The 24,691-nt window shown below is 52.8% G+C and overlaps 1 protein-coding gene and 1 long non-coding RNA gene across 5 annotated transcripts in view; one reads left to right on the top strand and one right to left on the bottom strand.

The window, feature by feature from the left end:
* TBX5 (T-box transcription factor 5) overlaps positions 1 to 16,464 on the bottom strand; it is a 40,726-nt gene extending 24,262 nt beyond the window's left edge. Inside the window, exons 1-6 of one of the 3 annotated variants that reach the window (XM_041420522.1) lie at positions 16,445 to 16,464; positions 11,489 to 11,664; positions 9,977 to 10,071; positions 7,328 to 7,447; positions 6,148 to 6,295; positions 3,867 to 4,019 (exon numbers count right to left, since the gene is read on the bottom strand). In XM_041420522.1, coding sequence (XP_041276456.1) covers positions 3,867 to 4,019; positions 6,148 to 6,295; positions 7,328 to 7,447; positions 9,977 to 10,071; positions 11,489 to 11,635 — 663 coding nt within the window. In that variant the 5' untranslated portion in view covers positions 11,636 to 11,664; positions 16,445 to 16,464. Of the gene's footprint in view, positions 1 to 3,866; positions 4,020 to 6,147; positions 6,296 to 7,327; positions 7,448 to 9,976; positions 10,072 to 11,488; positions 11,665 to 11,799; positions 11,850 to 14,025; positions 14,379 to 16,444 lie in introns of those variants that run through there. The other 2 variants (XM_041420520.1, XM_041420521.1) reach the window with 2 other exon arrangements.
* On the top strand, positions 15,527 to 21,253 carry LOC121344504. Of its 2 annotated transcripts, none has more exons than XR_005953835.1 (5): positions 15,527 to 15,731; positions 17,671 to 17,761; positions 18,164 to 18,366; positions 18,508 to 18,630; positions 20,162 to 21,253. It is a non-coding gene; the product is annotated as an uncharacterized LOC121344504 (long non-coding RNA). The 2 variants fall into 2 exon arrangements; XR_005953836.1 differs by having other exon boundaries at positions 15,528 to 15,731; positions 21,033 to 21,252.
* Positions 21,254 to 24,691: the final 3,438 nt, after the last annotated feature.

Here is a 24,691-nt window from a genome sequence, read left to right as displayed (position 1 = left end):
CTGCACAGAAGCCACCAGGTCTGGTGATGAAGAGGAGCTACTTGTCTCACCTTGCTTAGCCCCAGGGAGCTCTGCCTCTCCCAGCACTTGGGGGACCCCTCTTTGGAGAAGAGTCTGCCCTGGGCAAGGAGAGGGGCTGTCCCCTCTTGCCAGCCAGATGGAGAAAGACAGGGACAATGACCCCAGGCAGGGCAGGGTGGCCTCTGCTGAAGTGGTGGAGGTGACCACCTGCAACCTAAGACAGGGAAAATGGAGCTCGCAGGAGAAAACACCCCACCCCAAGGACCTGCCCACCTCCAGCCCTCAAAGACAGAGACAAGAAGCCACGTGCTCAGAGGGGACAGGCAGCTCTCCAGAACTCCATGGAATGGAGAACCAGCTGACTCACCAGCATGATTTTAGCACTGGGTCTTTTTAGGGGAAGGATGAAACTTTCTATTCAGAAATCCCAACAGATATCTGTCAGTGAATCCAGTCTTTGGCCATGCCCTGCCGTGCTCCTCCCTGGAGCACACAACATTTCTGGGTGTCTGTAACATCCCAGCTGGGGCTAATGTTTCCTTAAAAGAACTTTGGCTACCAAGAATGTTAAATAACTTAGGGTGGGGGGAAAAAAATCAGCATAAAACCGGATATCCTGAGGAGGGGGAACCAATATAAAGTCCAAGTCCAGCTAAGGGGGAAAAGTAGGTTGTAAAAATTAATGAGAATAATTGTTGTGAATTCTTGCTTTTGAAAGAACCCTCGTGAGGGCAGAACCTTAATTATTTCTGTCTATTAGGTTCATTTCCTGGTCCTAAGCAGAGAGCTCATACCTAATAAATACGAGCCAGTAACACAATGATTTAAGCTACAGCAAAATGGTGCTTAACTGCAGGGAAAGTTAATATTTGGGAATCAACCTGATTGCAAGCACCCATTGTGTAAATGGCAAGGAAATGAAATGTGCATGTGACCTTTTTTAACACCTCGATATTTCTGGGGTGTTTTTCAGGATAGCAGAGAGGGGGGAGGTGACCAATGGAGCTGCTGACAACTGCCCTGAAAACTTCACCAAAACTCTCTTCATAGCTTAAGCCTCTTTTTGGGGAGTAGGGCTGAGGAGAGGGAGATCCCAGGGTGCTTAAATATCTTTTCAGGCTGTCTAAAATATCAGGGGAAATAAGCACAAGCCCTACATTGGGATTGCAGCTGTGCTCTTGAAATAAATTGACCTATCTGGAAGCAGGCAGGTATTTCTATAAGCTGTGGAAGCATGGACTTAAATGCATTTTGGGGTGGGTCACACAATTCATTCTGTAAGAGAATTCAGCTCGAACAGAGCTCTTGAAACCTAAACCCCATGCAGGGATGAATTTGTGTGTGTGTGTGTAAAATGCACACATATTTACAACTCTGTGTAAAGTATGTCAGAGGCTGGGTGAGGTGGATGGGAAATACTGCATGAGGGATGAGCTACAGGTGAGGGGTGAAGGTGAGAGAGAAAAATGGGAAAGAAATTAGCAGTGCACTGACAGCAAGAACTGGGGATGCCCCACATGTGGGGGGCTGCCATCCTTTATGGCTGGGGGAAATGCAGCCTGTGCTACAAGAGGAAAATCTGGTTTTCCAAGCAACACCTCAGCTGTGAAAGCTGAGCTCGGGTTTCAGCTGGTGGAAAAGACCCCAACTCAGTTTCAGCCACCTCAGCTGGAGGATGTTTCTCCCTGGCATTTGCATCAACCCCAATATCATTCCCTGTCTGCACTGGGGTGAGCTGCAGCTTTTATTCCCTTCCCTGCAGGGAGATGCCATTCAGGGAAGATCATCCCCTGGTTTCTTTTTATGGCTCAATCTTTTCCAATTGGGATTTTATCTTGGGGCTACAGCCACTCTTCCCCTGTTTCCCCCCTGACTGCAAGCAGCACTGGGAGGAATGTGTGTGTCAGGGGGCAGAGGGATGTCAGAGCCTGTAAAACGTGTCAGGGGTGTGTAAAATGTGTCCTGGTGTGTCTGTGGGAATTCCTGCGTGTGTCAGATACACAGATGTCATTTCTTATCACACAGATGTTGCTGATTTACAATCAAATATTCCTGCTCCTCCTAGCATGGCAGTTTTCCCAAACTACTGTACTTACATGTTCCTGCTTTGCTTTCGTTTTATTTGCATGATCATTTCTTTTCCTATAAACCAGCCCCGTTTTTCTTCAAAGGAGAGCAGTTCCATTCACGTCTGTTTTCTGCTCGGGAAATGCCTTTAAAGCAGGCAGTGTGTCCTGTTTTATTAACTCCCACTTCTATTAATATTATATTCTTTCTGCAAATCCATCAAGCAGAAGTTAAACTTGATTTTATAGCATCCACAGTGGAGTTATAATTTAAGGCATAATTTGGCAAGGACTCAATTTGGATTCTGTTTGCTTGTCCCAGCCGTGCCAGCAGCTCCTATTTTAAAGGGCAGGGAAGTATTTTCCTTTCTCCCTAGTTATGGTGGAACACTCTTTCTTCTCCAGCCCAGCTCTGCTCTCTGCATCTTGCTGGTCAGCTGCTGGATGGAGGAAATGCAATAATTTCACACAGGTTTAGGAACCTGCATTTCCAGGAAAGCATCCAGGATTTTTTTGGGGTGCTAAAAGACTTTTCTCTGTTCAAGAAATTGGGTACAAAGGAACCATCCTACCTGCCTGTAAGCACAGGTTTATAGTGAGTGCTTTTTATGTGATTAGGAGAGGAATTTGCTTTTTTGCTGAAAGAAATTGAGTTTTCATGGGGCTGTGGCAAGGGACAGTTGGTGAAAGACATCCCTGTGGAGAACCACCCTGCCTGCAACACTCAGCCTTCCTCCTCCTCCTCCTCCCTGCTGGGTGGGGAAGCCAAACCCCAAGCAGGGAAGGAGCGGGAGCAGCGGGCTCCTCACAGAGGGGCAACGACAGCACCAAGAAAACCCTTATTCCGCCCAACCCTTTTCTACTCCAGCAGAAGACAAACCCATCCCGTTATTTTCGTGCTTTGTTTGCCTGATCTCGGGAGCTGAGCCTCCCTTTCCTGGCCGGGCCTCCCGGCTGCCAAGCCCGCAGCCCCCCGTGGGCAGCCGGGTTATCAGCGCCCGGCCGCGGAGGGGAGCGCCCGGCTCCCTCCTCCAGATTAGGAGCCTTTGACCCATGGGGAGGGGGGAAGATAAAGCAAACTTCCTCGGTTGGTCGTCTCCATGTGAGCAAAGCATCCTGGTGAGCTCATTCCCCCTCCCCGGCTCGCCCCGAGCCCGGCTTTGGATGCTTTGTGTGGCCAGGAATAACAGAAGGGATGGGATGGGGATGGGAGAGAGGAAAGGGGAAGGGAGAGGAGGGAGAAGGGAGGAGGAAAATGGGCAAGGGAAATGAAAGGACAAGAAGAAAGGACAAGGAGAGGAAAAAGAAGGGGACAAGGAGAGGAAGAAAAGGGGAAGAGAAAGAAGGAAGGAAAGGAAAAATACAGGGAGGGGAGAGGAGAAGAAAGGCTAAGGGGAAGAGCAGAAGAAACGGAAGGAAACAAAGAGAAGGAAAAGAAGGGGGAAAGGAAGTGGAGAAGGGGAAGGCAGAGGAAAAAGGAGGGGGAAAGGAGAGAGAAGGAAAGGAAAAGTACAGGGAGGGGAGAGGAGAAGAAGAAAGGACAAGGGGGAAAGGAGAAGATAAGGAAGGAGGAAAAGAGAAGAAAAAGAAGAGGGAAAGGAAATAGAGAAGGGGAAAGGAGAGGGAAGGAAAGAAAAAGGAGAAGGAAAGAAGGAGTGGAAAGAAAAAGAAGGGCTGAAAGAAGAAGCAGGGAGGGAAGAGGGGCTGAGTCTCTCAGGAAGAGCAGCGGGAAGAGGCGAGGAGCGGGATGCGGTTTGCGGGGCCGGCCCAGCCCCTCACCTTGTGGTTTTGGTAGGAGGTGACGGCGATGAAGGCGGTCTCCGGGAAGACGTGGGTGCAGAAGGCGGTGTTCTTGGAGCCGAAACCGTTGTTCTCGTCCGCTTTCACGATGTGGAGCCGGGGCTGGTATTTGTGCATGGAGTTCAGGATGATCTGGGCAGAGGAGAAGGAGAGAACATCCCATGGGAATGGAGGGGGCACAGCACGGCGCATCCCCCCCTTCCCACGGGAGGAGGACACACACCAGCAGGAACCCGCAGCCCCTTCCCCAAAATGTTTGCCCTTTTCAGGAGCCCCTTGGAGGGGCAGATGGAGGTGCTGGGGTAGGGGCACGGATCTCTGCACAAACTCGCCCGGGAGCCCAGCAGGGCCGGGTGCTGTCAAAGGCGCTCCCTCACCTGCTGCCCCCTCCCCAGCCCTGCTCCGTCCATACAAACCCCTGGGGGGCCAGATCTGCTCCCCCAACTCGTGATGGGGGCAAATGGGGGCATCTCAACACCCCCATCCCATCGCAGGGGGGTAAAGAGTGAAGAAAGGGCGAGGGAAGAGATCTGGAGGGATTCGGAGCTTTGGGGACATCCCTCCCGCCAGCCACCCGCAGAGGACGGTGGCGGAGCCGGGAGGGGCTGTCGCGGTGCTCCAGATAAAAAGCGGGCCCTGCTCGGTACCGGGTTAATCCCGGGGGAGATGGGGGGCGGCGGCGGCGGCGGGGGGCCGCTCGGGCCCGATAATGACTGCCGGACCCTGGCGACAGCGAGACGCAGCGCGTCCCGCCGCCGCCTCCCCCGTCCCGGGGGTTTAAGCAAATTGCTTTGACATCCAGGAAAGTCGTAGACATCAACGGTGAACGATCTAATGGTTTTTAATTTCATTACAGCGACTCTAATTGAGAGGCTCCTGGCGCAGCTCCTCCTCTGAAGTCCCTCATTGTCCCCTCAGCGTCTTGGGTTTGTTTGGAGGGACTTTTTCCCCAGAGCCGCCTGTTCCCAGCGGGGATGCCTGGCCCCTTCCCCCCGGGCCGGATCCCCCCCTTCTCCCCAAAAGCACCCCGGGGGTGGGATGGGTTCCCCCGGCTGCGCTGCTCCCCTCCCTCTTCCCGCAGGAAAGGTCCTGATCCGTGGGAAACAGCTCTTGCAAACCCCTTCTGCACCAGCTCAATTAGAATTAAAATAAAATTCGAATTATAAAAAGAAAAAGGAAATCAACCGCCGCAAATGGAGGTGCAAAGGAGAGCTTGTAAATGATGCTCAGCATTGGGGTGGGATGGGGACTCTGCTGCCTCCTCTCCCCTAAAGCCTTCTCACTTCTTGGCTACCACGTGGGCGAGGATTTAATAGCAAAAAATTTATCATTAAAAAGCGAAGAAGAAGAAAAAAAAACAGCTTGGAAAAAATGAAACTGAAGTGTTGAAACGAGACTGGAGAAAAATCCACTCTTGGAAAGGGCTGGCGGGATCTGGAGTCACATATTCGTTCAATTATATATTATATATATATATATGTACATATATATATTTTATTCTTACATGCATATATATATTTGCTCAGAGGAACTCGCATCTTTGGAGACCTTCGAAGGAGGGCTGTTCCTGGCTGCAGAATTCACACAAATTTTCACGGCCCCACGAGTCTCGCAAAAACTTTTTTAATGCCCTAGAAGTTCTAGCGGGACTTCAAGTTCTCTAATTGTCTTTAATTATTGTTAGGAGGGCTGTTCCTGGCTGCAGAATTCACACAAATTTTCACGGCCCCACGAGTCTCGCAAAAACTTTTTTAATGCCCTAGAAGTTCTAGCGGGATTCAAGTTCTCTAATTGTCTTAAATTATTGTTACTTTTCCTTTTTTTTTTTCTTTTTTTTTTTTTTTTCCTTCTTCTGATCGAGGGATCCACATCGTTTTAGGTCCTATTTCCTCCGCTAATTATGCCTGATTGATTTTACCTGTTAGGCAAATTCCCGGAGGCAGCGAGCGGATTTTAACGACTGGGGACTCGCCATGCGATTAAAATTTGGGGTGACCAAATACTCAGTCAAGCCAGGAGAGTTTCACCCATTCGCCAACTCCAGGTCCCGGGGGTCTGTCATCAATTCCCACGAAACAACCCGGTTTTAAGGTTTATGCTTCTATTTTTGGAGGGGTTCATCCCGCTCTCTCAGGGGTGAAACAACACCCCAGCAGCCCTGGATTTGAGGGTGGGTGACACTGGCACGCTCTCGGTGGCAGAGGACACCCACCGTGGGTGCTGGACAGCACGATGCCCTTGTCCCAGCCCCGGTACTTACATGTCCGAAGGGATCCAGGTGGTTGTTGGTGAGTTTGAGCTTCTGGAAGGAAACCAGCTGCCTCATCCAGTGCGCTCCGGTAGCGGGGGAATCGGGGTGCACGTACAGCCTGCCGGGCATGGCCGGCTCTGCCTTGCCTGTCACCGACCTGCGTGGGACACGGGGCTGAGCTGCGGCCGCCTGGGGACGTCCCGTGGGCTCCTGCTCCCGTCCATCCCCTCCCGTGGGCTCCTGCTCCCGTCCATCCCTTCCTGGGCTTCTGCTCCCGTCCATCCCCTCCCGTGGGCTCCTGCTCCCCGTCCATCCCTTCCTGGGCTTCTGCTCCCCGTCCGTCCCCTCTTGGGGCTCCTGCTCCCCAGCCGTAGCCCCCCGTGGGTTCCTGCTCCCCGGCCATCCCCTCTTGGGGTTCCTGCTCCCTTCCATCCCTTCCTGGGCTTCTGCTCCCCGTCCGTCCCCTCTTGCGGTTCCTGCTCCCCAACCATCTCCTCTTGGGGGCTCCTGCTCCCCAGCCGTAGCCCCCCGTGGGCTCCTGGTCCCTTCCGTCCCTTCCTGGTGTTCCTGCTCCCCGTCCGTCCCCTCTTGGGGCTCCTGCTCCCCAGCCGTAGCCCCCCTTGGACTTCTGCTCCCTTCCGTCCATTCCTGGGGTTCCTGCTCCCTTCCATCCCTTCCTGGGGCTCCTCCCGTGGGTTCCAGCTGCCCCTTCGTCCCCTCCCAGCCAGGTACCCCGTGCCGGGGAGAAAAGGCATTTCCAGCACGGCTGGCTCGGGGAATTGCTGAGCTCTTTGGCACCTTTCCCGTCGGAGATGGCTCTCGCCGCTCGCCCGTTTAACCCCATCCTTCCCCTTTCCCTAATTAACGGCCCGGAGCAAAGAATCGATCCTTAAAGATTTTCCTGCCCGGCGATATTTCCTTCCTTAATATAATTAAACCATCAGTTCCACAATAGCAAATAATCTCATTGTCAAACAGGATTCGTTAATTGCGACAAAATTCCTGCGGTTTTTCCCCTTTTTTTGGATGCATTTCTCTCCCAGGGGCTGTGGGAACACCCCACTACTCCCAGGTGAGCCTCCTGCAGCCCAGCATTTTGCACGGAAAAAGAAGGACTAGCCGCTGATTGAAGGATTTGTCCCCCCCGGGCAGCCCGGAGGTCTCGTCCCTCTCCCCCACGCGTGCCTACCATTTATTATCCGCGAATTTGTATCTGTGGTCATCCGCCGGTACAATATCCATCAACAGGATGTACTTCGTCTTTGGATTGAGTCCAGTGACCTTCACTTTGTAACTGGGGAACATTCGCCTGTTGAATAAATAAATAAATAATTAAATAAAAACAAAGTTTGCCAAGGTGGTTTCGTGTGCGTGTGCGAGGAGGAGACATTGGGGGGAACATTTAACAAAAGGGTTAAACCACGTTCCCAGGTGGATCTTCCCCGGCATGTGGGACAAGTTTGGGTGGTGCTGGGTCCCATCCGAGGCGAACCGGGTGATTTATCAAAGCAAAATCGGAATTTCGAGGCTGGCGGGTTTGTTTATTCACCTCCTCGTGTGTCTGCTCGTCTATTTGTATTTATACTAATTATTTATTTCACTGAAGTTTTGAATCTTCGTTTTTTGAACAAATCTGCGCGTGAGAACTTTTGGAAGCAAGTTACTTTCCTCTCTCCATAAACAGCTGGAACAGGAGAGGAAATTTGCCAAAAAAAGTTTTATTTTAAAAGTTATAATATAGATACTCCTATAAAAATTATATTTATATATCTTTCTATAAATGTATATATTTATAGAAATATGTTCTCATGTATTACATATGTAGAAATAGAAACATTTTAAAATACATTTATGTGAACACCTTGAGGTTCTAGGAACAGATGCGGAGCAAAAAACCTGCACGCACTCAGGTGGAAGAGAAAATCCGTGACCAGCTCTGCGATCAGCCCGAGACAGCAGCAAACACACCTGACAAATCCCTGGAAACCCTCGGATACACACAAGGCAGGGGCTTTTCGAAATATTTTCCATTACTGCAAGGCAGGCACTTAAACCACGCTGTTATTTTAGTTCGAGCTTTCCAAATATTTAAAAATAAAGCAGATGAAAATGGAGCCCTGGACTTAAAACACACATAAACAACCATAAAAAAAAAAAAATCCAAAAAGAAAAAGTCCCACACCTCTAAAAATACCGCGCTCTTCTCCGAGGCTCGGGATCCTGCCTGGGCTGGGCTTTAATTCGATTCTAAAAAGTTGAAGGGGGACGAAAAGCGCCCAACGAAGGAAGCGGGTGTTGAACTTTAAATTTTAAGGGAGAATAAACCAAATTCCACCTGGAGACTAATCTGTAACTCCTTGGAAAGCACCTGAGCAGCCGGACCAGGGATTTCAACAAGAACGGCGGGCAATGATACAAATAAGGAAACCTAGCCCGCATCTCCCCTCGAGCCCCTGCCTGTAAACGTCTCTTTTATTCTTTTATTGCTCTCCGGATGAGATCTCTGTCCACAGAGATTTTGGTTTGAAATTTCTCCAAGGTGGTTTCTGTCTCCCCTCGAGAGTTGGATTTTTTTTTTTTTTTTTGGTCCCTGTAAACCGGATTTTTTCGGGAGGTCCCATCACCGACTCCATCCCATGTCCCCTTGGCCACAAACCCCTTTCAAATCCATTTTCGCAGCAGCGAGGTTCAAGGGGAAGGTGAGATCTATTCACTAAAACTTTATCCAACCAGCTCGATATTTATTCCCCCCCCCCCCCCCCCCCCGATTAGGCAAATTTTGGAAGACCACAACAAATACCAGCTGACTGAGCAAAATGAAAGTTTGGTTCTGCCTTGTTGATTGTGTCCCTACAATCTGAAACTGTTCCTACACGTGGAGGCTTTTTCCCTTTTCCTCCAAGGATTCTAATTGAAAAAACCACAACGAAAAATCCTCCCTGGGGCTGCCCCCAATTTGTTGCTAGGACTGGAGAGACTTTTTTACTGCGTCTCGCTGGCCACTCTTCAATTTAATAACCCTCCACCACGTTAATATCCAGGATAATGTTAAATCCCCTCAAAAACACCCGCGTCCACATATAAATATCTGCGGATCAGGTTTACACAGCCGCTCATGGAACAGATTAGAACCCCAATAAAGTTGGATTTGCAAGGCTGCATATTTTTCCGCACACCCACGCAGATAAACACCCGCATAGAAATACATCCACATGATATTTATTTGCGGACGCATCTATCTCTGCATCTAAACAGCTTTGTTATCTCTCTATAAACAGTAGCTTAAGACCGCCTAGACTTTTAAAAGGGGTGAAGTGGCTGAGATGGGAATATTCTCTCCAGAGTGAGCAAAAATAAATAAAAAACTCTGTAAAACGGCATAAAACTTTGGGGGAGGGGGGAGCAGGAGAACCAAAGTGCTACAATAATAATAATAATAATAATAATAATAATAATAATAATAATAATAATAATAATAATAATAATAATAATGATAATAATAATGGCCCACGGAGCTGCTCTAAACAAAGTTTGCTTTTTGGCCAAGTGGTTGCAACTCGCGTTCGCCTGGAAAGTTTCCAAAGGCCTGAAGTCGGAATTAATGACCCAACTGTTCTGGTTAAGAAAGAAGCCAGAAGAAACAATTTCTGCCGCCTCTCTCCGGGCAGGGAGGGCTCTCCACGGCCGGCCAGTGGCACACACACACACACGGGGGGCTCGGACACGAGAGCTGTGACCGTCCCCGTGCCAGGGAGGTGCCCGGTGTCCCCCGTCCAGGCGGGTGTGTCCCCCCGTCCCCGCAAACACGGAGGGGACCGCGGAGCCCCCCTGCTCTTACCTCCCGGCCTTTGTTATGATCATCTCCGTGCCCACCTCGTGGAACTTCAGCCACAGCTCGCGTTCGTGCAAAAACACCTTGATGCCCTCCATGCCCTGCGGAGCGGGGAGGCACAGAGCGTCAGCCCCGAGGGGACTGGGACAGCCCCGAGGGGAGCGGGGACAGCCCCGAGGGGACTGGGACAGCCCCGAGAGCAGCGGGGACAGCCCCGAGGGCAGCGGGGACAGCCCCGAGGGCGGCGGGGACAGCCCCGCCAGGGCAGCCGGGCCCCGCACGGCCTCGCCGGGAAGCTCGCCGGGGAAGGGCCGGGCTCTGCGGGCCGGAGCTCGGGGCATTCCCGGGATAACCCCGGCCAGAGGGGTTTCCAGGCCGGGGATGCTGTTGGGGCAGGCCTGGAGCGGAGTCCTGCGGGCCGCGGGACTCGTGGGACGGGGGGCGAGGGCAGGGAGCCCCCGGAGCCGGCTCCAACAGCATCCTCCCAGAGAAATGCCCCGGCTGCTCCCAGAGCCAAGCGGAGGAGATTTGCACCGTCCCACGGGTGATCCACAGGCTCGAGCGGCGCGGGGTGTCACCCTGCTCCCCTCGCCCTCTGATTTTCTGTTCCCACCCAAGAGCTGCGAGCCCTGCGGTTGGGGCAGCACATCCCTCCACCCGGGCTGGGGGACACAGGGGACACCCCCAGCCGAACCAAGCGCTTCTCCCCCTCACTAAAAAAGCCCCGTCCAACTTTGGGGTTCGCTTTCCAAACACCCCCGGTGCCCCGGTGCCCACCCTGGCCCTGCCGAGCCTTCTGCCACACCCGTGGGCAGCGGGGTCCATGGGGGTACCTGCCGGGGGACCCTACAGTCGGGACCGAGGTGGAAAATCTCCTTTCCCCGCATTTCTCCCCTCCCGGGGCTGGGAGCTCCCAGCACGGGGAGAAGCCGAGGGGTGGCTCGGAGCACGGAGATCCCGCACGGAGCCCACGCGTGTTCCGGCACACGCAGTGCCAGGGGGGCGAGGGCTGAGGGAGGGCATCGGGGACACCCCAAGTGTCGCTCTGGGGGTGGCTCAGCCTGCGCTGAGTGCCCGCTGGGGGTGCGGGGTGCGGCTGTGCCCGGGTGTGCAAGGGGCGCACAGATGTGGATATGTACAAAATATATACATTTATATACAGATATAAGGGCATCTCCGCTCCGTGGGTGCTCGCCCGTGCATTTTTCCACTCGGGAGCGGACACCGGTGGGTGTGGGGGTGCCGCTGCAGGGCGAGCTCCCCTCGTTGTGTTTTGGGGTCCTGCTCCCCTCCTGCTCCTCCACACCCCCAAAACTCTCAGGGCCGCATCCCCGCAGTTTTGGCGCTTGAGCACGGCCTGGAATAACAGGGCAGCAGGCCGAGCCCCACGGGCAGGTGAGGCTTTGCCCTCGCGTGGGGGCTCAACTCACCCAACCAGGCGGCTGGGGCGGGGGCGAACGTGGGGAAAAGGGGCAGATGGGCGAATGAACAGGGACGGGGAGCGGCGTGGGTGCTTACCTGCTGGGTGAAGGCTGCTTGCGGTGAGGTGGGCGACTTGCTGCTGGCCCCCAGCTGCGTGTCCTGCTTGCCTTCGGCCTGCAGCTCCTTGGCCTCCGGATCCGCCGGCGTGCTGGGCAGCCCGAAGCCTTCCTCGCCATCCGCCATGTTACGAGCTTCCTTCGCCGAATCCCCCACTGCAGGCACACATCGGAGAGAGCACAGATAAGAGACGCACGAGTCAATGCTGACGTTTAATAAAAGATCGATTTGGGTCGGGCGGGGTGGCTCCGAGCGCCGGCCGGGGCTGCCCCGACCATCCCAACACTCACTTCCAGCTGCCCAGGAAGGGAGCAAGGCCCTTTAACTTTGGCAGAGGGAGAAATAAAGACTTTTATTTATTATCGCAGCCCGCAAGGGATGATAGGATTTGGGGGGGGCTCGGGGGGGTGGGGAGGGAGGGGAAGGGGGAGGCGGTATTATTGAATGCATCTTTTGGAAAAGGTAAACAGCGCGTTTTAGGGCTGCCTGGCAGCGCGAGGGGAGCGAGGCACCCGAGGGGCTGTGGAACGAGCAGCTCGTGGCACAAATGACTCTGGAGGTCCGGGGATTCGAGGTGGGGGCTCCAGAGCCCCCCCCGGGGCTCGGCCACCTCCAGTTCCTCCGGCTCGCTGCGGCCCGGGGGGTTGAAAGTCCCAACTTTCCTCCCAGGGAAGGGGAAGCTTTCACCCCGCTCCGGTTTGGAGCAGGAAAACACCACTGACACACGAGGCCACTTCTAGCACCCAATTGCCAAGGAAAACTCAACTTCTTGCACCTCTTCTAAAACAGGAAAAATGTTAAAAGCCTGTTCTTCTCTTACCCCGGGCATTTACAAGAAAAGCAAAGGATGGACGAGAAAATTACAATATAAAAGTGCAAATAAATCAATCGGACAAACGCTGTGCGAGGTAACGAGGACTCGGGCTGGTGAACGGGGGGTGGAATCGGGGCTGGAGTGAACGAAGTCAGAACATTTAGGATAAAACTGCACCAGCAGAGAAAACGAGCTTAAAAATGACAAGGTTTATATCTGATGTGAGTAACCGCAGTGAGCTTTAAAACTGTATTTTGACTTAGCTTTAAAGGCTCTATCAGGAATGGTAAAATTTCATAGCAACACACACACACACACAAAAAAAAAAAAAAAAAAAAAAAAAGGAAGAAAAGAAAAGAAAAAGCCCACCAAAAAAGATAAAAGCCATTGAATTATCTGTTAGGTTTTTATTGTTCTTAAGGAGTTGGGAGTTTTAGCTGCTTTAAAAAAAATATTTCTTGCATGTCTCAAAGAAGGGGATTCAGTTTTGAAAGGCCAACCATATGGAGGCAATATTGGGTTTAAATACATGAGAATGTTTTTAAATGGGTTCTTCGCCCTGCAACGATATTTGAAAGCTGTTCAAAATAGAGCAGAGAGAGGGAGAAAAAGACAATTCTCCTTTAAAAGCGAAGGAAAATTGGGAGTGGAAAGGAGGGGGCAGAAAATGATCTTCCCGCTGGTGGCGGGTAACGCACACAAGGACGGATTTATAATTTAAAAGGACAAAAAGCGAGGGGACTCCAGGTCCGCACCTCTGGAGCTGCAGCTCGTGCAGGCACGGCCCGTGCCCGGTCCCTCCCTCCTTCCCTCTCTTCCCAAAGGTTTTTTTTCCCAGCTCGCACCCGCCGCAGACCCAAGGGCGAAGCGAAAGCGCGGAAAGTGCGCGGGGCGCTGCGGGAGCCGCTGCGCCGGGCCCGGGCCCAGCCCGTGGGGGCAGAGCCGCAGCTCCAGGGACCATTTAAGGCTTTTCTCTTCCCCTCCTCCTCCTTTTTTTTTTTTTTTTTTTTTTTTTTTTTTTTTTTTTTTTTTTTTTGTCCTTGGGAAGTGCTGCTTATGCATTTTATAATCGATTTCCCTCCAGCTTGGAGCTGATTCCCCTAGAGCAGGCAAGGTTAGGGGGTAGAGCGAGGGAACATAATAATAAAAACCCTAAAGCATGTTTATTAAAACAAAGAGGGACCCGGCCATGGCAGCCCAGCCCAGCGGAGCCTCCTCGATGCTCTCCGCGCCCAGACATAAATAAGCAGATATAAAAATATTCATCATTTTAAAAACAGAGGGTGTGACGACAAAAAATAACCCCACAACTAAGAGCATTTGGCGATCCGTGGCTTCTAATTTTTTTTTTCTTTTTTCTTTTTTTTTTTCCCCTTAAAAGAGCTTCTGAGAAGAAATGGAGCTTGACAGAACCAGGCCGCGGTGGCTGGATGAAAAATGCATCTCGCTTTGCTAAAGTAGCGCCGAGTGGGTTTGCGAGAGGAAAAAACACAAGGTGTGGGGGAGAATTTGAAAAAATAAAATAAAATAAAATAAAATCACCACCCTCTGCTTTTGTTCCGGCTTCGCCCCGGGCCCCCCCAGCCCCCGCTGCTCTCCCCGAGGCCTCGCAGCCCCGGTGCCGCTCTGGCTGTGCACAGCTCACCACCCGCACACACGGACAGACCCCGACGGACAGACATGGCAATGCGAGAGCCGTTACCTTGCTCGTTGAGTTCCATGCAATCAATGCATCTCCACATATATAATGTGTGGCTCTATTTTCCCCCGTTTGCAATGGAAATTACAATAGGATCAGGCTTCTCGTGTGCATATTTCCTTTTATTTATTTATATTTGCGGATCAGCATGTGAAAACCCAGCCTGGAAGAAAAAAAATCTATCCAATGCAAGCCTGCTTCTCTCTCTCTCTCTCTCTCCTGCTCTCTCCAAACACTTCCAGGTTGTCAGACGCACTAGAAAGGATCCTGAGACCAAGATAAAGCCCCCACCCCCACTCTTTTCTCAGCCTGATCAGATGCAGCTCTCCCCAGCCCACTCCTGCTGCTGCCCAGCTAAAAATAATTTAAAAATTAAAAATAGTAATTAAAAAAAAAAAAAAAAAAAAAGAGAGCGCGCCAAGGCGAAAGAAAAAGAAAGCAGCACTCTCTCGGAAAAAAAGAAAAGAAGAAGAAAAAAGTTTCGTGCGGCTGGTAACCCCGCTCCTCCGGCAGGTTCGCGGCGCTGCGCTGTGCGCGGAGCCGGGCGCGGGCGCGGAGGAGCCGAGCGGAGCGCGGAGGTGACGTGGGCTCGTCCAGCTCCGCTCGCCAAGTGCCGGGACCCACTGCCCAACCAGCTGGGATCCTGCTCCGGAGAGACTCCCTCTCCCACAGCCCTCCCTCCCGCCCCCTCCCCCCCAAACCTCCTTTTCCAGCCTATTTTTCTGGCCGGCAAACAAGAACAAGGCACAAAGACAATCATCAAACTCCGCAGCAACCCTCCCCCTCTCCTTTACCTCCTTCCCCGCTCCCTCCCTCCTTCCCTCCCTCCCTCCTCCATCCATCTCTCCCAACCAAAGAGAAAATTCAGCGTCTGGGAATATCCTGCCCCCCCAGCCCTAAATAAATCGCTGGCTCCGCTAACCTCGCACCACCCCCAGTTCCCCCTCCCGCCCTCAAAGGCACCCGGAGGTGTGGATTTAAACCCAGCTCTAAATTTGCTGGTGCTCACAGAGGCCTTCTATTGGGGGGTGCGGGGTGTTCCCCTAAAATAGATTTTCCTAATGAGTACAAACCCCCCAAAAAACGCGGCGCAGCGGGACCGAAGGCCCCGGGCTGTGTGCGCGGGGCTGTGTCCCTTGTCCCCGCTTGTGGCCGCATCCAGGCTCCTTCCCCTGCCCTTTGCCATCCTCTTCCTCACCCCTCGCCGCGCTGCCACGGCCGAGGGCCGCAGCCCCCCGGAGCTCAAATAATCAAGCCGTCAGCGAGGAGCGGGGCTGGGGGTTTATCTGCATCTTCCTTCGCTCTCTCCTTTTTTTTTTTTTTAATGTATTATTGGGAGGGTAAAGTTGAATAGGTCAGCGCAGGGTAAACAGCCTCCCTGTCGCATTCTGCAGGCTGAAGAGAACCAGATTGGCGAGGCGGATTTTTGATAAGACTCGGAATAAATGGCATGGTTCAGATCTGCTCTGCCCACCCTCCTCCTCCTCCTGCTGCTGCTGCCCCCACCCTCTGCTCGCCGCTCTGTCCCGTCCCCCCACCTATCCAAAAAAAAAAAAAAAACCCCTCACTCTTTTCTGCCTCTCAGACAATTTCTTCTTCTTCTATTTTTTTTTTCTTTTTTTGGCGTTTCGAGGAAGTTTTCAGCAAATCCACCCTCGCTCCCAGCTCTCGCAGGGCGCGATAACACCGGAGCCCTCTGAAAGTTTGAGGTGAGGAAGGGGAAAGTCTGGGGGCGAGCGGCTCTCGGGGAGGGGGGTGAGTCCGCGGGTGTAGTTTGGCATCTCCAAACCCTTCCCATGTGCACGCCAGTCCCAACAGCTACTTGAGAATAAACAGCCAACAGTAAACTCTTGCAAATAAGAATAATAAAATAACTGCACTTGTAGCCGCAGAGAATAAGCCAGAGAATGCTACTTAAACAAACAGAGCGAAGCTTGTCCCATATTTCATTATTTTTCGAGGGGAAAGGAGCCGTGGAGCCCTTCCAAACACAAATAAACGAGGCAGCAGAGCGGGCGCTCCTCTCCCCGCAGGAGCGGCCCCGGCCTGGGGCGAGCGGGCAGCGGAGGCTCCGCGGAGCCTTTCCCTGGCCCTGGCTCTGCTCCGAGAGCTGCAAACGCGGGGGGAAGGTGCGGGAAGGCAGCGGGGCAGGCGGGCAGGCGGTGCGGGGGAGCCGCGGAAACGCGCGGGGAGCGCGGCCGGCCGCACGTGTGCTGCGAGCATCCCCGAAAGAGAGAGGGTTTTTCCTTAAAAAAAAGAATTAAAAAATAATAAAAAAAAAAGAAGCAAAAGCAACGAGGAGAAAGGTTTCTCGCAGAGAGCAAGAGCTTCCCTCCCCTCGGCGGAAAGGAAGGGAGAAGTGAAAATCCTGAAGTTCGGAAGAGCGAACCCGAGCACGGCCGCTGCCTAGAAAAGCACTCACCTCTCCAGTGCCAAACTAGCTCTCAAACACCTTGAAGACAAGTTGAAAACGATGCAAATAAATCGAATTTATTTCCGTCTGCAGGTTGTGGGGGGGGAGGAGCGGACAAGGAGGGAAAGCAAAAAAAAAAAAAAAAAAAAAAAAAAAGCAGCTGGGGAAAAAAAGAAAGGCAAATTCAGGCTCCCCCAGGAGTGGAAGGGCAAGGCGAGGAGCCTTCCAGCTCGTAGCCGGTTTGTGGTCTCAGACAAATTAAATATTACTGTTTATTACCAGCCATACTCCGATAAAATAAAGAGAGTTCAAGGCGATAGCTGCTATCTCACGAGCTTTGCTCCTATAGGACACGGAGACGTCACCAACCACGCAACTGGCCTATTCTGTCATGGTTGACTGCAGCAGTAATGGAAGGTTAATTTGTATTATTCTTCTCTTTTTAAAGCTCTATCAGAGAAAAAGAAATCCATTCGGTGAAACGCGAAATAACCGTGGCTGGGTGCGTGCGACCTCTACATGATGTATGTTTATACATATAAATATAGATATTCACAAGGCAGACTTAGGCATGGGGGTGTGAGGGGTTTGTATCATACACGAGCAGGCACGGAGCCGCTGGGAACGTCAGGGAAACCCGCCCGTCCTCGGAGCAGAAAAGGGGGAAAGCGGAAGCAAAACTCCCTCTTCACCACAAGTTAAATAATCCAACGGGATTGCCATTATTCAGCTGAATTTCTTTTGCTAAACAAATAATTCTGTGAGAGCGAGCGGGAAACTTGTTCAATGAACGCTCAGGCGCCTCTGGAAGCAAGCACGCTGGGCTATATATAGTAAATGATAGCCTGGTTATTTGCACGGATTCGAGTGTGCTTCGAGAACCAATTATTTACTCTGATTAAATAAAAAATATAGGAGGGAAAAAGGGAAGGAAAAAAAAGTAATAAGTCCAGGCGATTATTTGCCAAATGAGATTGACAAGGGGAAAAAAAAAATCAAACCCCTTCAGATCCCTCCAAGTGCAGCCAGTGGCTGCAGAGATGCCGCTGGCGCTGCCCCGTGTCCCAGGTCTCCCTTAATTTGGAGGAATTTTGGGATGCACACGCGGTGGTAGAAAGAAGATTTCACTCAAATTAAAAAAAAAAAATTAAAAAGTAAAGGAAAAATAAAAGGAAAAAAATTACACATACACAGATAGAGAAAAAAAAGTGCTAAAGCGTTTTTTCCTCCAACAGAAAAAGAGAGGAGGAGAAGCAGGGAGCGAGGAAATAAAGAGCAGCACCTAAGGAAGAGCGAGGAGCCGCGCGGGAGCCGGAGGCTGCCCAGGTGAGTTCCCAGCGGGCATCCCAGCCCTGCTCGGGCCGAGGGGCCGAGGCAGCCCCCCGCACCCCCAGCCCTGCCTGCTCTGCCCCGAGCTCCCGGGCCCAGCTCTGCGCGCTCCGGGGCAGCCAGGCCCGCAGGAAAAGCACCAGCAAGGATGGAGCAAAAAAATAAAAAGGAAGTGGCTTAGGGAGGGAAAGGCCCCCTTAACCCTGATGCCCCCATTTGCTGGATCTGGCCGTGCTTGTCAGTCCTCCCAAATATCCGGGATGGAGAGAAAAATTCCCCGAGAGAAGGGAAAAACCCACCGAGGGTGGCTCTGCAGCTGGCACCGAGCGCCCGAAGTGCTGGCAGCGGAGCGGGACAGGACCTCACCCGAAATGAGAATTGAAATATTCTCCCCCGCAGCCGGCATCACCTCCCGGTGTCCCTGAGGTCCCCCCGCAGCCCCGAGGGACGGGAATCGCGGAGCGCTCGCTCTCGGCCTCCGGGGCTGGAGCAGCCCGGATCCCGCTGCTGCTGCCGGGGAATGAGACACAGCCGGGAGCGGGAGGATGAGGGGACACGGGACCAGCACACGCAGAAATGCGGACAGACACACGTAAATACAGGTATTTAAGTACAGATGTGCATGTATGAGCGCGGACACCCCGTTTGCAAACACGCCCCCACACACGATGCCTCCTCGCTCAAGCCTTTAAGCGATTTTTCTATCCCGTGTATTCCATGTATTATTTATTTGATATCTTTAGACTAAACGTGCAGTGCGACCGCCCGAGTGCTGGGATCCAAGAGTTCCTCGTGAATAAACGTGGCTGTTTGTGCACGGAAATACCCCCAGGCACAGCACAAAAATCGCGCGCGTGGATGTGCAGGTGATGAGATCTTCACAAACACTTGCCCAACAGCGTTTCCTCAGGCTCAAGCCATCCCTGCCCCATCCGCTATTGGTTTTATATGGATATTTACGTTTTACCCAGGGTTTAAAGGCAGATTTTTAGGTGCACACAAGCCTTAATCTACCCCCACCCTCCGCCCAGCTCAGTGGGAGTGGGCGCAAATCTGCGCAGAAGGCGGGCGAGTGGATCGGCACGGACGCACCGCCTATGCACCACACTGTCCCTACACATATATATAAATATATGTATATATAATCCAGAAACAGCAATCCCCCACACGCATTCCCCAGCAGCCACGGCCCCAAGCACCGTGGAGCACTTACCTCCGTGGGGGTGGCTGCTCCGTGCCTGTCCCCCCGAGTTCCGCGCAGCCCTGCCGGGCTGCCTCCCGGGTTTTCAGCTCCTGGGGCGCGCAGGAGCCGGCCCGGGCAGCCCCGGGCGGCGGGGAGCCCCGGCTGGGGAGCCCCGCATGCCGGAGCCCCGCACGGCCCCTGCAGGGTGTCCCTGGCCCGGAGCTTTCTCCTTGCGGGAATTCCCGGGCAGCTGCAGGGAGGGGGATGGCCGGGGTGCTGGCTCGCAGTGGGGTCGAGGTGTCAGCAGTAAGAAATAGTGCCGAGCGTGAACTCACTCTCCCCCCGCCCGCCCTCCACACCCCTTTAAAATCACTTTTTGGGTCGGCTTAACCAAATCGAAGAGGTTTTTGCTTTTCTCTCGCGGCTCCTCGTCCTGCCCAGGACGGGGCAGCGCGGCCGCCCGGCTTGTGAAATACAGAGACATCAGCGCTTGTGCTTCCCGACGCTCTTTTTCCCCTCCTTGCCATATTTACAGAGAAAATCAGCTCCCTCCTAGCAGGGATTATTATTTTTCCTTTACATTTTTAGATAATTTACTTCCCCTCTCGGACCAGTTCTCTTTTTGCTTTTATTCCCCTTTTGTTGGCCGCTTTTCGCTTTGGCGAAATACGCACCTGGGAGCAAACAAGTGTTTAAAATATAAAATAATCCTCCTCTCTGGAAGCATTTTTGTCCATTCACTTATTGGTTTGTATTTTCTTTTTTTTTAATATGTGTTGGGTTTTTCCTCCCAATTGTTTCCTATTTTCTTTCCCCTCAGTCGTGGGGGCAGGGACTGACTGCACTGATCTGAGAGTTGGTATCAACAAAATATTTGTATGAAAGTCCCACCAATACAGTTCTGTGGTGTCATTATTTCCATTACAAAATCCTGCATTTAGTGCTGGAGAATTGCTTTAGACGAGCCTTCGGGGGTAGATACCTGCCTCGAGCTTTTTTCTTTTTCTTTTTCTTTTTTTTTTTTTTAAATTTTTTTTCTTGTTTTTACATTACAGGTGAATAGCGTTTTTCTTTTACAGTTTGTGGTTTCGGTTGTTTTGGATTTGGTTTTTGTTAGTTTGTTGGGGTTTTTTTCCCGCCCTTCTGGCTACCTTAAGAAAAAAAAAAATGCAATTAAAACCCTTTTCCCCTCTCTGAGCCCATTAATTTCCCAGGCGAGCTGCAGGCTTTGGAACGGTGACGAAAATGAAAAAGAAGGAGCCGGGCAGAGGCAGGGCTTGGCGAGGCGCGGGCACAGCGCTGCCCTTCCGCACCTCCCACGCGTGGGGTGAAGATCCCTTTTCCTCCTGGATGCCAAGCAGAGCGTGATGATCCCCAAATTAATCCCCAGTGGAGCAGAAGGGATCCATTCTCTTCTCCCCGATCCCTCCAAAAGACATCTCTCAGGGAGGGGACTCCGGGAAGACAGGGGTCCACCACCCCCTCCCCAGTTTTTCCCCAGTGTTGCCCAGAAGAAGAGGGAATTGTGCTGCATTTCTCTTCGTGCCCATTGCCGTGGGGGATTTTTTGGCACGGGGCATCCCCGCTCCATTCCCCCCGCGGGCACGGCCGGGCTGATCTGCTCTGCCCAAGCAGGGCTCAGTCAGGGCCTCATCTCGGCCCCGAGGAGAAAATAAAAGCTGATAAGGCCTTCGCTCTCTTCGCTGCCTGGGAAGAAAAGAAATGGGGGCAAAAAAGGGGAAATGCTCAGCGCCCCGTGCCTCTCCCTGAGAGCGTTCCTGTCCTGACCTTGGAGGGCGGGCGGGGGTGGCAAAAGGAGCCCGATCCCGCAGGGTTTGAATCTTTTCAGTGTCTGATAAAAAGCCTCAAAGCATCACCTGTGAATGTTTTTCCTTCCCTCGCTCTCCCGGGGAGAGCAGCCCTGGGCGGGGGGGAACCCCCGGGCATCCCCACTTCCCTCATCCCGGCCGAATTTCTTCCTCCCTTTCTGTCCAACTCATTTTTCTTTCCCTCTTTTCTCCTTTCCAAGCCCTCTCGCCTCTTTTCTTCCCCATTTTCCGTTTCCCCCCCCTTTTCTCGCCCCAGGTCGCTTTTCTTCCCCTGCCCTAAATAACGCCGAACGACAGCGCAGCGCGGCCGCTCTGGATATCCACATTATAATTTGTATTCCCGGCTATCCACGAATTTCGGGAGCGGGAGACGCTCCCAGAGAGGCGGGGGGTGGCTGTGGGCTCGGCCTTGGACCGGTATCACGAGCATCCTAAAATCCATTTTTATCTCTGCGGGAAAAATACAGATTATATCAATAACCCAAACAGTTCTTGAGATTTCTTTTGTGTGCGTGTTCAGGAAACGTTAAATACCAAAAAATGATCATAGGAGGAAGAGAAAAGAAAAAAAAAATGAGCATATCCTCTCTTGTTCCAGGGCTGGGTGAGGTCCCAAACTGCAGCTTCAGGGCCCTGAGCTACCCGAGCGCAGCAGAGAAATCGGTTTTGGAGGGGCAGAGCCCCGCGGGTCATCAGCGATATCTGGGAGAAGTGGGATGTCCTATCCTGCTTCCCGAAGTGTCAGGGAGTTAATTCTGAGGGTAGCAGGTATCTTCCCTGGAGAGCTTTTCCACACAAGCAGAGGTGGGAATCGGGGCTGAATATTTGGGTGGTGTCGGTACTCGGTGTGGTAAATCTGACTTTTTTTTTTTATAAGCCCGCGTGTGCTTCCATCCATCCAATCCTATAGATTTATACCTGTTCCATGGTTATCAACAGTTCCTGTTGATACCTGCTTCTCTGTCCTGTGGTTTTGGGCACAAAAAATTCCTGCTTTCACCCCACTGGAGACAATTTTTGGAACTCGTTTCGTTCCTGCCTGGGACTTTTGGGGGGCAGCCAGGCGTGTTTACCTGCCCCGTGTGTGTCTGCCAGGCTGCCACCGCAGGGGCCGCGGGTTAATGCTTTTACCAGCTCATTTTGGCTTGAAAATCGTTCATTTCCAACGAAAAATTCTGTAGAGGAGAAAGGAGGGCTCCAATCTCTGCAAAAAAAGCTCCCCCGGAGCCCGGGTGGGACCTGCGGAGCCGAGCCCGGGTCCCCCCGCAGGCTGCGGGCACAGGAGCCACCAACCTCCGCACTGCGGGGGCCCGAGGAGCCGCCGTTCAAGACAATGTCTATTTTCTGTCATTAATAACTCGTTTCTTCCTTTAAAAAAAAAAAAATCTCGTTTGGATCCAAGATTGTTTTTATGATTCAGTCGGACAAGACGGAACACATGTTAGTTTAAGCAGGTTCATGAAATAGCTGTAAATCAAATAAAGTTTACGAGTTTAGCAGGAAATACTGAAAAGATGAGGGGGAGGGAAAAAAAAATCCGCCGAGGCAGAGAGCAGCAGGCTGAAATAGTCGGTGGAGTTTTGTCCTGCTCTGTGTTTCTCTCTGTTCTCTTGTGCATCTTGCCGATTAAAGGCCTCGAGACCCCGTGTTGGCGCCAAGTGGCATGTTATTAATCAGTTATCCCGAGGTTCAGTCCACAGAAGAGAGAAATTTAATCACCAGAAACCAGACCCGACATAAAAGAGAAATCTAAAATCAATTCCCTCCCGTCGTCCCGTCTCCCCCTCCCCTTCCCCACCTCCGAAGCGAGCAGAACGAGCAGGAGCAATCAAGATCGCGCTCCCTCCGCCTCTTAATTGCGGCGGGAGAACCGCAAATTTCTCCGAGCTTTACCCCGAAAAGAATTTGAAAAAAAAAATTTAAAATAAATAAAAGAAACTACATTTAAAAAATCCCGAAGACCCGCAACAAGTTTGTCCTTGATCTCGCTATAAAAACGTGATGGGGGTGAAATATCCCAAGCGGAGCCTTTTATAATGGAACCAGGGGCTGCGGGACGGGGGGGTGCGGGTGGAAATCCCATTTATCGCGGGGGAAATGATCTTTGAAGGCTCCCAGGCCTGGCGGGGAGGGGACCCCTCACCCCAGATGCCCCCCAGGCTCTGCCTCCTTCCCCCAGCCCGGGTTTCACTCCAGGACGGGAATTCTGAGGGAAAGGAGGGGGTCTGTCCCCAAAGCCGCGTGCCCCCCCAAAATCTGAAGGCTTGTGGACACACCGCTGCTCTCCCCACGCAGCCCCTCCTGCCAGGGCCTTTTGGGGTGGGAATTCCCAGATTTGGGTCAGGACAGGAAAAGAAATCCTCGGCCCTCCTTGCTGGCCCGGGCCAGGGCAGCGGGGACCGTGCCACCCTCGGGGAAGGACCGGAGGTGACAGCGCGGCAGAAGGGACCAAAAAAGCCCATTCGCTCGCAAAACAAAAGGCTGCTCGGTGTCCAGGGAGAACGGAGAGCGATGGGGATGGGCCCTGCAGCTTCCACGCGTGTTTCCACGGGGGTCACCCCGTCCCCGCTCCCTCCCCACTGCCTGTCCCCCTGGGCTGCGTGAAGGGCACCCGCAGGAGCTGCGAGCCGGGCGGCCGCCCCGGGGCTATATTTGGAAAAGAATTTGGAAGCTCTTCCAGCAAATCTGTGCGAAAGGTACCGGGCCCCTTCCCCGAGCCCCCCCAAGGGTCGCCCCGCGCCCCGCGGCACCGCTGCTGAGCAGGCAGCGTCCTGCTCCTCTCCATGCCCGTGTTTATTCCTCGAAAGAGAAACGACTCCAAAAAAGCCCAGCTGAAAGTTTTGCCTGCCCAAGCCCCAAGAGAGGCGACTTCACCCCACGCCAGCCAAGGCTCTCACTTGGTGCCAGCCAGATTTGCTTGTTCTGCCCTAAAAAACAATAATAGCAGGAGGGAGTGCTGCGGGCCTGGATCTGGGGGATGAAGGGCGAGGGGGGAACAGCTGCCTCTCTGCCCTCTTTCCAACCCAGCAAAACTGCTTGGCGATTTTTTTTTTTTTAACGAAAACCATATTTTCCCCGCATTTTTCTCTTCCCCAGCAGCCTCTCAAAAACCTAGAAAGCAGCGCTGAGAGCTGGGTTGCCTGATGGGTTTCTTTTCCCCCTCCACGCTCTATCTGCTCGTTTTCTTACAGCCCAAACAGCCTGGAAACCACAGAAAAAATAATCAAAGTGCAGCATGTTTTCCCACAGTAGGAATTCATGTTAGCACTCTCTCCACGTCTTGATCCTCCGTTTGCGTGTGGGGATCCGGGCGGAGACGCCTTCAGATGCACAGGCACAGATGCAGGAAGAGATTTTTGGGGTGTCCAGAAAACACCCAGCCCCACGCACGGCCTCGGGGGGAGGATGGATCTGAGCATTTCCATTTAAATACGGGAATTTCAGTGCAAAAGGGGGACTGGAGCCTGCTCCCACCCACCCAGCAGCCCGTGGTTCCCCCGTGCCCGTGGGTGCCTCTTCTTCACTCCGCGTTGCCCCAGAAACTCCTCGGCTCCTCTGCCACCTGGCCGAGCCCCCCCGCGGCATCACACCGGGAAAAACGGCTGAAAATAGGAGGAAAAGGGAAAATTTGGATTCCCCACCCAGGCAGACTGCGGCTAGGAGAGCTGGTGGGCTCCGGGGGAAAGAGAGGTGAGGGGAGAGGGCTCGTTCTCCAGCAGAAAAGGGTTTTCCAAACCCCCCTGGCTGTCAAGCGCATCCGAAACTCCTCCTCTGTCTGCGGAGCGGCTCCGCTCCCCCCTCCCGGCTCCCGCAGCTGGGCGGCGTAGGTAGCTCCAGATAAGTGAAAGTGGTATTTTTATAGGCTGATAAAAGGGACTTATCTCGGCTTTCCCGAATCTGACAAAGATTCCCTAA

The sequence above is a fragment of the Onychostruthus taczanowskii genome, unplaced genomic scaffold (assembly GCF_017590055.1).
Source record: "Onychostruthus taczanowskii isolate IOZ18803 unplaced genomic scaffold, ASM1759005v1 scaffold64, whole genome shotgun sequence".
In the NCBI taxonomy this organism is placed as follows: Eukaryota; Metazoa; Chordata; class Aves; order Passeriformes; family Passeridae; genus Onychostruthus; species Onychostruthus taczanowskii.
This window is presented reverse-complemented; position numbering and strand designations above follow the sequence as displayed.